Source organism: Pseudophryne corroboree, chromosome 1 (genome assembly GCF_028390025.1).
Source record: "Pseudophryne corroboree isolate aPseCor3 chromosome 1, aPseCor3.hap2, whole genome shotgun sequence".
Classification (NCBI taxonomy): Eukaryota; Metazoa; Chordata; class Amphibia; order Anura; family Myobatrachidae; genus Pseudophryne; species Pseudophryne corroboree.
In genome coordinates this window covers 618,150,608-618,162,934 of record NC_086444.1, presented here as the reverse complement: position 1 = coordinate 618,162,934, position 12,327 = coordinate 618,150,608, and the positions used below count along the sequence as shown (strand labels likewise).

General features: G+C 48.9%; 1 protein-coding gene across 1 annotated transcript; it reads right to left on the bottom strand.

Annotated features, from left to right (window-relative positions):
- Window positions 1–9,255: 9,255 nt before the first annotated feature.
- Window positions 9,256–11,115, bottom strand: LOC135038665 (jerky protein homolog). Its single transcript, XM_063954675.1, has one exon. It carries the CDS (start codon window positions 11,113–11,115, stop codon window positions 9,256–9,258), a length of 1,860 nt encoding a protein of 619 aa, XP_063810745.1.
- Window positions 11,116–12,327: the final 1,212 nt, after the last annotated feature.

The window sequence follows — 12,327 nt, the reverse complement described above, 5'->3', positions numbered from 1 at the left end:
CTGCTATATATACTGGTGGTCACTGTCAGCAAACTGCAAAACTAAAATGCACCACAGGTATAGAATCTAGATGGATAGTATACTTGACGACACAGAGGTAGGTAGGCCAGTGGCCTTCCGTACCGTACTGATATATATATACTGGTGGTCACCGTCAGCAAACTGCAAAACTAAAATGCACCACAGGTATAGAATGTAGATGGATAGTATACTTGACGACACAGAGGTAGGTAGAGCAGTGGCCTTCCGTACCGTACTGCTATATATACTGGTGGTCACTGTCAGCAAACTGCAAAACTAAAATGCACCACAGGTATAGAATCTAGATGGATAGTATACTTGACGACACAGAGGTAGGTAGAGCAGTGGCCTTCCGTACCGTACTGCTATATATACTGGTGGTCACTGTCAGCAAACTGCAAAACTAAAATGCACCACAGGTATAGAATCTAGATGGATAGTATACTTGACGACACAGAGGTAGGTAGAGCAGTGGCCTTCCGTACCGTACTGCTATATATACTGGTGGTCACTGTCAGCAAAACTCTGCACTGTACTCCTCCTATATAATACTACTGGTCCCCAGTCCCCACAATAAAGCAGTGTGAACACAGATATATGCAGCACACTGAGCACAGATATGGAGTGTTTTTCAGGCAGACAACGTATACTGGTGGTCACTGTCAGCAAAACTCTGCACTGTACTCCTCCTATATAATACTGCTGGTCCCCAGTCCCCACAATAAAGCAGTGTGAGCACATATATATGCACTGTCAGCAAAACTCTGCACTGTACTCCTCCTATATAATACTGCTGGTCCCCAGTCCCCACAATAAAGCAGTGTGAGCACATATATATGCACTGTCAGCAAAACTCTGCACTGTACTCCTCCTATATAATACTGCTGGTCCCCAGTCCCCACAATAAAGCAGTGTGAGCACAGATATATGCAGCACACTGAGCACAGATATGGAGTGTTTTTCAGGCAGACAACTGAACGTATACTGGTGGTCACTGTCAGCAAAACTCTGCACTGTACTCCTCCTATATAATATACTGGTGGTCCCCAGTCCCCACAATAAAGCAGTGTGAGCACAGATATATGCAGCACACTGAGCACAGATATGGAGTGTTTTTCAGGCAGACAATGTATACTGGTGGTCACTGTCAGCAAAACTCTGCACTGTACTCCTCCTATATAATACAGCTGCTCCCCAGTCCCCACAATTAAGCAGTGTGAGCACAGATATATGCAGCACACTGAGCACAGATATGGAGTGTTTTTCAGGCAGACAACGTATACTGGTGGTCACTGTCAGCAAAACTCTGCACTGTACTCCTCCTATATAATACAGCTGCTCCCCAGTCCCCACAATTAAGCACAAATATTTTTGCATCAAGAATTCAAGATTAATAAACGGAGAGGACGCCAGCCACGTCCTTTCCCTAACATTTCCAATGCACGAGTGAAAATGGCGGCGACACGCGGCTGCTTATATAGAATCCGAATCTTGCGAGAATCCGACAGCGGGACGATGACGTTCGGGCGCGCTCGGGGTTAACCGAGCCATACGGGAGAATCCGAGTATGCATCGGACCCCTGTAAAATGGGTGAAGTTCGGGGGGGGTTCGGTTTCCGAGGAACCGAACCCGCTTATCACTACTTAAAATGCAATATTGCTGATCATTAAAAGAATGAATGAAACCGCACTAATGGAGACCACTGAACTAATCAATTGTAAATAATTATGTTCCCAAATCAATAAGGGAAAGGAGGAAACAGTTCTCAATTGAGCTGAGGAATGAAAATGTTTAATGTCCCACCGAATAGGTGATAGATGGTTACAAGAACAATAGAACCATAGTAGGTCCACTTAATCCTCTTAAAAAAGTTGCAACATTTGTTGAGATAATGGCCCTCATTCCGAGTTGTTCGCTCGGAGATTTTCATCGCATCGCAGTGAGAATTCTCTTAGTGCGCATGCGCAATGTTCGCACTGCGACTGCGCCAAGTAACTTTACTATGAAGAAAGTAAGTTTACTCACGGCTTTTTCATCGCTCCGACGTTCGCATTGTGATTGACAGGAAATGGGTGTTACTGGGCGGATGCACGGCGTTTTAGGGGCGTGTGGCTGGAAACGCTACCGTTTCCGGAGAAAACGCAGGAGTGGCCGGGGAAACGGTGGGTGTGCCTGGGCGAACGCTGGGTGTGTTTATGACGTCAGCCAGGACCGAAAAGCACTGAACTGATCGCACAGGCAGAGTAAGTCTGAAGCTACTCAAAAACTGCTAACTCGTTTGTAATCGCAATATTGCGCATACATCGGTCGCACATTTAAGAAGCTAAGATTCACTCCCAGTAGGCGGCGGCTTAGCGTGTGTAACTCTGCTACATTCGCCTTGCGAGCGATCAACTCGGAATGAGGGCCAATATACGGAATTCAGCTGATTCCTCCCACAGCACGTGGGTAAGGCTACAACCCCCCACCGCAATCCGACAGTGTGGTAGCTCACCGCTGCAGATGTAAGAAGAGGTCCGCTTCCAGAGCTCCTGGGCAATGCAGTGTTCATCGGTGCGGCGGTCAGATGCGGAAGACGTCCCAGCAAGGGAGAGGGGGGGAACCACACACCACGGTGGGGGGTTGTAGCCTTACCCAAGTGCTGTAGGAAGAATCAGCTGAATGTTGCAACTTTTTTAAGAGGATTAAGTGGACCTACTATGGTTCTATTGTTCTTGTAACCATCTATCACCTATTCGGTGGGACATTGAACATTTTCATTCCTCAGCTCAATTGAGAACTGTTTCCTCCTTTCCCTTATTGATTTGGGAACACAATTATTTACAATTGATTAGTTCAGTGGTCTCCATTAGTGCGGTTTCATTCATTCTTTTAATGATCAGCAATATTGCATTTTAAGTGATTTATCTGATAATAAATTGTTATTGTATTATTCAAGCGCTCTCTTTATTGTTTATATATCCTAGACAATACTAGCTTTGTTTTATTAGGTGTTCAGAGCACCTTCTGAGAGCAGCTATTGTGGATTTATAGGTGTGTGTATATTTATATAATATTACTGCACAATTGGGAGCGCCTGATCTATTCTTCTTTATTGTGGATTTTTTTTATCTCTTGGGTAGGTAGTGCCCAGTCTAGAGATCCAGCGGGCTTCTTTCAACAAAAGAGCCTTAGCTCTATTCCCACCCCTAAGAGACAGCAGGACATGATCGAACATAAAGTAACGGAGTCATTCCAGCAGGGACGTGCGGTGAGCTAAATAGCTCAGGAGACACTAGTTAGCACCAGAGCCAGATTTACACACAAAATGTGATCCAAAGGGTACATCTCACCTGCCATAGACTTTTTACTCCAGAGTTTTGGCTATAAAAATGATTAGAATAATGCAAAGAAGATATTTCAAACATATTCTTTGTATTTTTCATATATTTTATACAGTTAAAACTCTGGTACAAACGTAAGTATGACAGGAAAGGCTCTGCCTCACCTGCCCCACCGCACGTCACTGCATTCCAGAGTATGGCCAGCCTGTTTAAAGTGCCTGGCTCTCGGTTGATCCACAGGTTTACCCTCCAGGATCACCTTGATGGCTGATCAGATGTCAGCTTCAATTATACATCACTATCTGCCAGTCGTAAATATGCCTTTGTCGCAGGCCTAATGATGATATCGGCATAGGATTCCAATTTATTAAGAGCATGGATCTCCGCTTTGGATAGATTAAATTTAATTATGGACAAAGCAGCTGTATACTGCCCCACTCATTCGTAGCAGGGACGTGCAGTCAGGGGAGGCAGGTGAAGATGCCGGAGGAAGACGCCAGAAGCCCTGGGGAGGTGGCGCCCCCCCAGGTGAAGACGCCGGAAGCCCTGGGAAGGCGGCGGCCACGCAAAAGAGCTTAAAGGCCGCCGCCCCCTGGTGAAGACCCTGTGTAATAAAGCTTTTTTTAAAGAACGTGTAGTGTGTTTTTTTTAATATTTTTACAGGTGGACTACAGGTGCCAGCGGGCCCTTTATGTCCGGGCATGCTGGCACTTGTGGTTCTCAAAGTGCCAGCATGCTGAGGCAAGCTTGCTGGGACCTGTAGGCCACCTGTAAAGAACAATATTAGCAGACAATGAACCCCGCACCCACCGCCACAAGGGGTGTGGGGCATAGCACTGGGCTATCAGCCCAGTGCTGGTTGTTACTCGGGAGGGGGGACCTCATTTTGATTTTTTGGGGGCCCCACTTTCCGAGGAATTCCAGCACTGGGCTGACTGGTTTGGGGAGTGTTTAATGGCATGGCAGGGGGACCCCACACAGGGCCGCCCCCCCCACCCCCCGTTACGTGGGTTACGCGTAAGTGTAAGGTGCCACACTGTGGAGGGCGCCGGCAGCGTAGACCACGCTCCCAGCCCATGCTGCCTGCTGTATACCGCCAGCTCCTATGCGGTCTGTGGGGAGTCAGATGGAGCGCAGTGGAGGGAGCTGGATGTGTCAGCCCCGCCCTCCTGCTCCCGTTGGATGCATCACGCATCTGATTGGTCTGTAGGAGACAGGAGCGATTGGATGATGATACCGGCTTCTCCTGCTACTCCCACCGTGCATACACGCTGGAGGAGGATACGTCACAGAGGGATGAGATGGTCGGGAGTGATGGATGTTCTCCGGCTGGCTGCTCTGCTGCTCTGTACCTGGGCGCCATGTGCCGGGCATGCGGCGGGTGATGTCTTACCCTCCGGTATGGCGCTGATAGACCTTAGTAGTGTGCTGTAGGGGATCAGTATTACTGTCAATGGGAGGGGGGATCATCATAGCATGCTGGGACTTGTTTTTCTACAGCTTATGGCGAGTCTGGGGCTCACAGGGTATGCTGGGACTTGTGTTCCTACAGCATATGGAAAGTCTGGGGCTCACAGGGCATGCTGGGACTTGTGTTCCCACAGCAGACAGCGAGTCTGGGTCTCACAGGGCATGCTGAGACTTGTGTTCCCACATCAGACAGCGAGTCTGGGGCTCACAGGGCATGCTGAGACTTGTGTTCCTACATCAGACAGCGAGTCTGGGGCTCACAGGGCATGCTGAGACTTGTGTTCTCACACCAGACAGCGAGTCTGGGGCTCACAGGGCATGCTGGGGCTTGTGGAGTAATATGATTTTTAGGTTCATGTTCAGCACATGGGCCCCCCTGGGTTAGCATAACTAAACTGATGCAGAACATCTTTAAACTTGTTCAGAACACTGGAAAGTGTGCACTCGCCGCAGGTTACTATTCCCAGTAGATGTCCATGTGTATAGTAAAACTGCTAGCCCAGGGGTCCCATGTTCTGAAGAAAAGAGGTCTGTTTTGGGGGTTAAGTTAGCGCACTGGATATGGATAATATGTGAACCAGTATTATAGAGAAATGAGTGAATAAAAATTACATTTCTCTTACGTCCTAGAGGATGCTGGGTCCATTTTAGTTCCATGGGGTATAGACGGTTCCGCAGGAGCCTTCGGCACTTTAAGACTTTTCAACAGTGTGAACTGGCTCCTCCCTCTATGCCCCTCCTCCAAACCTCAGTTTAGAAAATGTGCCCGGGAGCAGGGCCGGCCCGCCCCGTTACGCGTAAGCGTAAGGTGCCACACTGTGGAGGGCGCCGGCAGCGTAGACCACGCTCCCAGCCCATGCTGCCTGCTGTATACCGCCAGCTCCTATGCGGTGTGTGGGCTCACGGACGGAGTTCAATAGAGGAGCCCCAGGATGCTGAGGCAGCCAGGGTGATGAGGAGAGGGAGCTGCGCTGTTTGAGGGCAGCCGGCGGTGGCGGTACTTGTGAGGCCAGGACCCGGGTGCCTGAGGCGGAGTCAGATGGAGCGCAGTGGAGGGAGCTGCTGGACGGTGTTGGTAGAGGCAGGCTGCCTCCACCAACACCGTCCAGCAGCTCCCTCCACTGCGCTCCATCTGACTCAGGCAGCAAAGAGCTTATACCGACAACTAAGGGGGTCATTCCGAGTTGTTCGCTCGTTATTTTTTTCTCGCAACGGAGCGATTAGTCGCTAATGCGCATGCGCAATGTCCGCAGTGCGACTGCGCCAAGTAAATTTGCTATGCAGTTAGGTATTTTACTCACGGCATTACGAGGTTTTTTCTTCGTTCTGGTGATCGTAATGTGATTGACAGGAAGTGGGTGTTTCTGGGCGGAAACTGGCCGTTTTATGGGTGTGTGTGAAAAAACGCTACCGTTTCTGGGAAAAACGCGGGAGTGGCTGGAGAAACGGAGGAGTGTCTGGGCGAACGCTGGGTGTGTTTGTGACGTCAAACCAGGAACGACAAGCACTGAACTGATCACACTGGCAGAGTAAGTCTCGAGCTACTCAGAAACTGCACAGAGAAGTCTTTTCGCAATATTGTGAATCTTTCGTTCGCAATTTTGATAAGCTAAGATTCACTCCCAGTAGGCGGCGGCTTAGCGTGTGCAAAGCTGCTAAAAGCAGCTTGCGAGCGAACAACTCGGAATGAGGGCCTAAAAGCAGTATCTCTGCAGAACCCATCAATATTTATAGAATGATACAAGTCCCAGCCCATATAGTAACATGGAGACAGAAAACTAACCCTTCCGTCCCACAGCCTACCCTGCCCCCAGTGCATAACCCTAACCCTTCCGTCCCGCAGCCTACCTTGCCCCTATTTTCTAACCCTCTCGTCCCGTACCCTACCCCTAGTGTCTAACCCTCTCATCCCGCAGCCTACCCTGCCCCTAGTGTCTAACCCTCTTGTCCCGCAGCCTACCCTCCCCCAGTGAATAACCCTAACCCTCTCGTCCCGCAGCCTACCCTCCCCCTAGTGAATAACCCTAACCCTCTCTTCCCGCAGCCTACCCTCCCCCTAGTGACTAACCCTAACCCTCTCGTCCCGCAGCCTACCCTCCCCCTAGTGAATAACCCTAACCCTCTCGTCCCGCAGCCTACCCTCCCCCTAGTGAATAACCCTAACCCTCTCTTCCCGCAGCCTACCCTCCCCCTAGTGAATAATCCTAACCCTCTCGTCCCGCAGCCTACCCTCCCCCTAGTGAATAACCCTAACCATCTCATCCCGCAGCCTACCCTCCCCCTAGTGAATAACCCTAACCCTCTCGTCCCGCAGCCTACCCTCCCCCTAGTGAATAACCCTAACCCTCTCTTCCCGCAGCCTACCCTCCCACTAGTGAATAACCCTAACCCTCTCGTCCCGCAGCCTACCCTCCCCCTAGCGAATAACCCTAACCCTCTCGTCCCGCAGCCTACCCTCCCCCTAGTGAATAACCCTAACCCTCTCTTCCCGCAGCCTACCCTCCCCCTAGTGAATAACCCTCTCTTCCCGCAGCCTACCCTCCCCCTAGTGAATAACCCTAACCCTCTCTTCCCGCAGCCTACCCTCCCACTAGTGAATAACCCTAACCCTCTCGTCCCGCAGCCTACCCTCCCCCTAGTGAATAACCCTAACCCTCTCGTCCCGCAGCCTACCCTCCCCCTAGTGAATAACCCTAACCCTCTCGTCCCGCAGCCTACCCTCCCCCTAGTGAATAACCCTAACCCTCTCTTCCCGCAGCCTACCCTCCCCCTAGTGAATAACCCTCTCTTCCCGCAGCCTACCCTTCCCCTAGTGCCTTGCCCTAACCCTTCCCTCCCACAGCCTTCCCTCCCATCCTGCATCCTAACCCTCTCCCTATTGCCTAACCCTGCCCCTCCCGTATATACATATAATAAATTATATATTAGCACTGTAGGTGTATTAAGCTCATAGACATTATTGCACTACCTTGCTCTTTACTGTACATATATAATGGTGCTGGGGCGTTGGGTATGGAATCCCGGCTGCCAGAATGCCCGGCAGCGTGGTGAGCGCTAGAAAGCTGCGCTCGCCACGTGCGGGTTCAGTGGCTCGCTGTGCTCACCAGATTCTTTTCCCACTTTATGAGTGTTGTGGACACCCATGAGTGGGAGTAGCCCTTGCGCAGCTGTTGACATTCTCGGCGGTCTGGATCCCGGTGTCAGTATTCTGACCGCTGGTATCCCAACTGCCAGGATATTGACTACATCCCATGCTGTGGGGGGGGGGGGGGGGGCACCAAGATTGTTCTTGCCTCCGAGCTATTGGGTTGAAGTTACGCCACTGCGCACCAGGTACAGGAACACCACCGATTTTCCGGCATCCTCGGTTCCAGTGCCGTGCCGGATTATCGATTTTGCCGGATTAACGGTGGAAACTAATTTTGCACCTTCAGAACATTTCTAAAGCAATAAATAGTAAAATATATGCTACAGTATAATATTAATTAATGAATAAACACAGTAGTGTATGCAAAACTGTTTATAAGCAAAACAGGTATCAGGTACGTTTTGATCAACCATTAACAGTAAGTGAAACAGTCACTACAAGGAAAGTACTAAACCTCATGCAAAATGACACTAACTCTTACCCTCCCACAGCCCAACTCCCACTACAATCGACCCTATACCTTCCACAGCCCAACTCTAAACCTTCCACAGCCCAACAACCAACCCTATACCTTCCACAGCCCAACTCTAAACCTTCCACAGCCCAACTCTAAACCTTCCACAGCCCAACAACCTACCCTATACCTTCCACAGCCCAACTCTAAACCTTCCACAGCCCAACTCTAAACTTTCCACAGCCCAACTCCTATTACAACCTACCCTATAACTTCCACAGCCCAACAACCTACCCTATACCTTCCACAGCCCAACTCTAAACCTTCCACAGCCTAACTCTAAACCTTCCACAGCCCAACTCCTATTACAACCTACCCTATAACTTCCACAGCCCAACAACCTACCCTATACCTTCCACAGCCCAACTCTAAACCTTCCACAGCCCAACTCTAAACCTTCCACAGCCCAACTCCTATTACAACCTACCCTATAACTTCCACAGCCCAACAACCTACCCTATACCTTCCACAGCCCAACTCTAAACCTTCCACAGCCTAACTCTAAACCTTCCACAGCCCAACTCCTATTACAACCTACCCTATAACTTCCACAGCCCAACAACCTACCCTATACCTTCCACAGCCCAACTCTAAACCTTCCACAGCCTAACTCTAAACCTTCCACAGCCCAACTCCTATTACAACCTACCCTATAACTTCCACAGCCCAACAACCTACCCTATACCTTCCACAGCCCAACTCTAAACCTTCCACAGCCCAACTCTAAACCTTCCACAGCCCAACTCTAAACCTCCCACAGTCCAACTCCCACTACAACCTAATCATCAGCTTGGTCTGGAAGAAGTATTTCAGGTGGGACAGTTGCATCTGGGATGTCTGGGGAACAGGGACCTGATCTAGAACTTGAAGGAATTGGAGATGCTAGAGAACAGGTACTGCTCTTAGGCACATTCTTGCATAGCTTCTTAAACATGACATCAAGGCGAGGTTGTTTCATAAGTTTTGACCTTTCCCTGTACAGTTTTTCTTTCATCAAGTGAAAATGCATTAGCTCTTGTTCTGTCACAAAGTTACGTTGTTCTAGTCCTTTGATTAGCTCACTTATCATCTCAATCTGCTTGTCAATACCAGTGGGGATTTCAATAACATTTTCTTCTTCACTGTCACCATCGTCACTTTCAGTGATTTTTGCAGGATTCAAAACCATATCTATAATTTCAGAGTCAGTACAGTGACGCACAACAGGTGTTTCTACGTCAACCTCCATCCACTCTGCCAGATTTTCTTCGTTCAGCCTACTTGATAGGTTGTTGGCAGCAGTTGCAGTACAAGTTTTTGCATATTCAAGTAACTCAAGAACACATTCATCATCATTTGCTACGCGAAATCCTGTGAAGGCAATACTGGGATCTTCATCAGGTGCATTTTCAAACACCATGGCAAGCCACAACTTATGCCAACCATTCTTTAGTGTTAACGAATTTACATTCTCCCAGGCACTAGCAACAAACCAAAGTACATCTTTCATGTTAAAGTCTTTGATAAACGACTCAATAGGCTTGCCTGAATTCACCACATCTAGCATGCGTTTCATGAAAAGTGTACGATACTTGGCCTTCATAGAGCGCAATATTCTTTGATCTTGTGGTTGGATAAGAGATGTACAGTTTGTTGGTAAGTATGCTGTAAACACGTTATTCTTGCGCAGCAGTTCAGCTCTAGGGTGAGCTGAACAGTTGTCTAGAATAAGAAGGATTTTGCAGTCCTCTGGTAGGCCTACAGATGTGCAGTGTGCTCTGGCTTCTGCCACAAAATACTTTTCAAACCACTCTAGCATTAACTCGGTGGTAATCCATCCATTTTTATTTGCACAATAAATTACAGGATACACTTTAACACCTTTTAAAGCCCTAGGGCATTTAGTTTTTCCGATCACTAGTGGCTTGCATCGGTGAGTTCCGGCAGCATTGGAGCAACCTAGGACAGTAACTCTGTCCTTAGATTGTTTAAACCCTGTGGGGGCTTCTTCATCCTCCATTGATAAAGTTTTCCTAGGGGTACATCGCCAATACAGTGCAGTTTCATCGGCATTATAAACTTGCTGGGGGGTGAGGTTTTCATCAGCCACAAGCTTTGCAAACTCATCCACATAGTCATCAGCTGCTTCATGGTTTGCAGACCGTTTTTCACCACACACTTTACGCATCGGAATTCCATGACGTGTCTTAAACCTATGCAGCCATCCTTCACTGTAATCACACTCATAGTCAAGTTTTAGTGCTTTATGATACAACTTAGCTTGTTCCTGTACCATGATGCCTGACAAGTCTACACCATCACTCCGACGTTGTCGAAACCATTCCAACAACACTCGATCAAGCTCAGTGCTTTTACCAGATTTCATAGTTTTCCTAATGCTCATTTGCTTCTTAGATTGACTTTCTGCAAAGAACTGTAATATTTTCTCCCTGTGTTTTTTTATGTCATACACTGTTGAGGAACCGAGACCGTATGTATCACACAGCTTCTTCACTGAAACACCGCGGTCCAGTTTTCGTAATATCTCAACTTTTGCCTGCACCGATATAGACTTGTGTTTACGCTTTATACCTGTACCATCACTGTTCTTGGAAGGCATAGCAGCACTACTGTCACTTGAACTGTCTGCGGATGCCATAACAGCCCCACTGTTGCTTGCTGTGTCACCTGCAGTGCCCTCAGAAGCTGTACTCACTGACACTTGCTCAAGCTGTGTGTTCCGCCCATGTGCGGTACTTGCTGTGACCTTGGACGCCATAACAGCCCCACTGATGCTTGCTGTGTCACCTGCAGTGCCCTCAGAAGCTGTACTCACTGACACTTGTGCGCGCTGTGTCTTCCGCCCATGTGCGGTACTTGCTGTGACCTTGGACGCCATAACAGCCCCACTGATGCTTGCTGTGTCACCTGCAGTGCCCTCAGAAGCTGTACTCACTGACACTTGTGTGCGCTGTGTCTTCCGCCCATGTGCGGTACTTGCTGTGACCTTGGACGCCATAACAGCCCCACTGATGCTTGCTGTGTCACCTGCAGTGCCCTCAGAAGCTGTACTCACTGACACTTGTGTGCGTTGTGTCTTCCGCCCACAAAGGTGTTTCGCAGCGCCGTACAAAGGACAGTACAGGGGACAAAACATTGCATTACAGTAAATAAATAACAGAAATAGAGTACAGGTAACAGAGCACCACACATTCTCAAGACATAATACAGCTAAGATGTAAGTATCGAGGGAGTGATCATCGTACTACTAGTAGCTGGTGGCCATAGATGGAGATGAGCCTTTACTAGCAGGATAAAGATGGTCGTTGAGTAGGGGAGAGCTGTGAGTGAAATGTGTTGAGACGGGGGCTTAGATAACAAGAGGAAAGAGAGCCCTGCTCTGAAGAGCTAACAATCTAATGGGGAGGGGCGACAAACAGATGACAAGAGGTGCAGGCAAGTGGGAGGTAGCCTGATGGCCCATGTGCGGTACTTGCTGTGACCTTGGACGCCATAACAGCCCCACTGATGCTTGCTGTGTCACCTGCAGTGTCTGTGGAAGCTGTACCCACTGACACTTGCGCGTATTGCGTGTTACGCCCATGCGCAGAAAATGTTCCAGATTAAAGGATGACCCTAACCCCCTTTATTCCGGACAAATCAAAATTGTCCGGATTAAAAGAGGTTCCGGATCATCGGTTGCCGGAAAATCGGTGGTGTACCTGTATCTGTATAACATGTTCTACCTGGTGCAATGTGTAGAAAGTGCGCTACCTGGTGCAATGTGTGTAACGTGCGCTACCTGGTGCAGTGTGTGTAACGTGCTCTGCCTGGTACAATGTGTGTAACGTGCTCTCCCTGGTGCAATGTG

Coding starts and splice junctions, on each gene's coding strand:
- LOC135038665 (XM_063954675.1), bottom strand. CDS start 11,115: ATGGCATCCGCAGACAGTTCAAGTGACAGTAGTGCTGCTATGCCTTCC.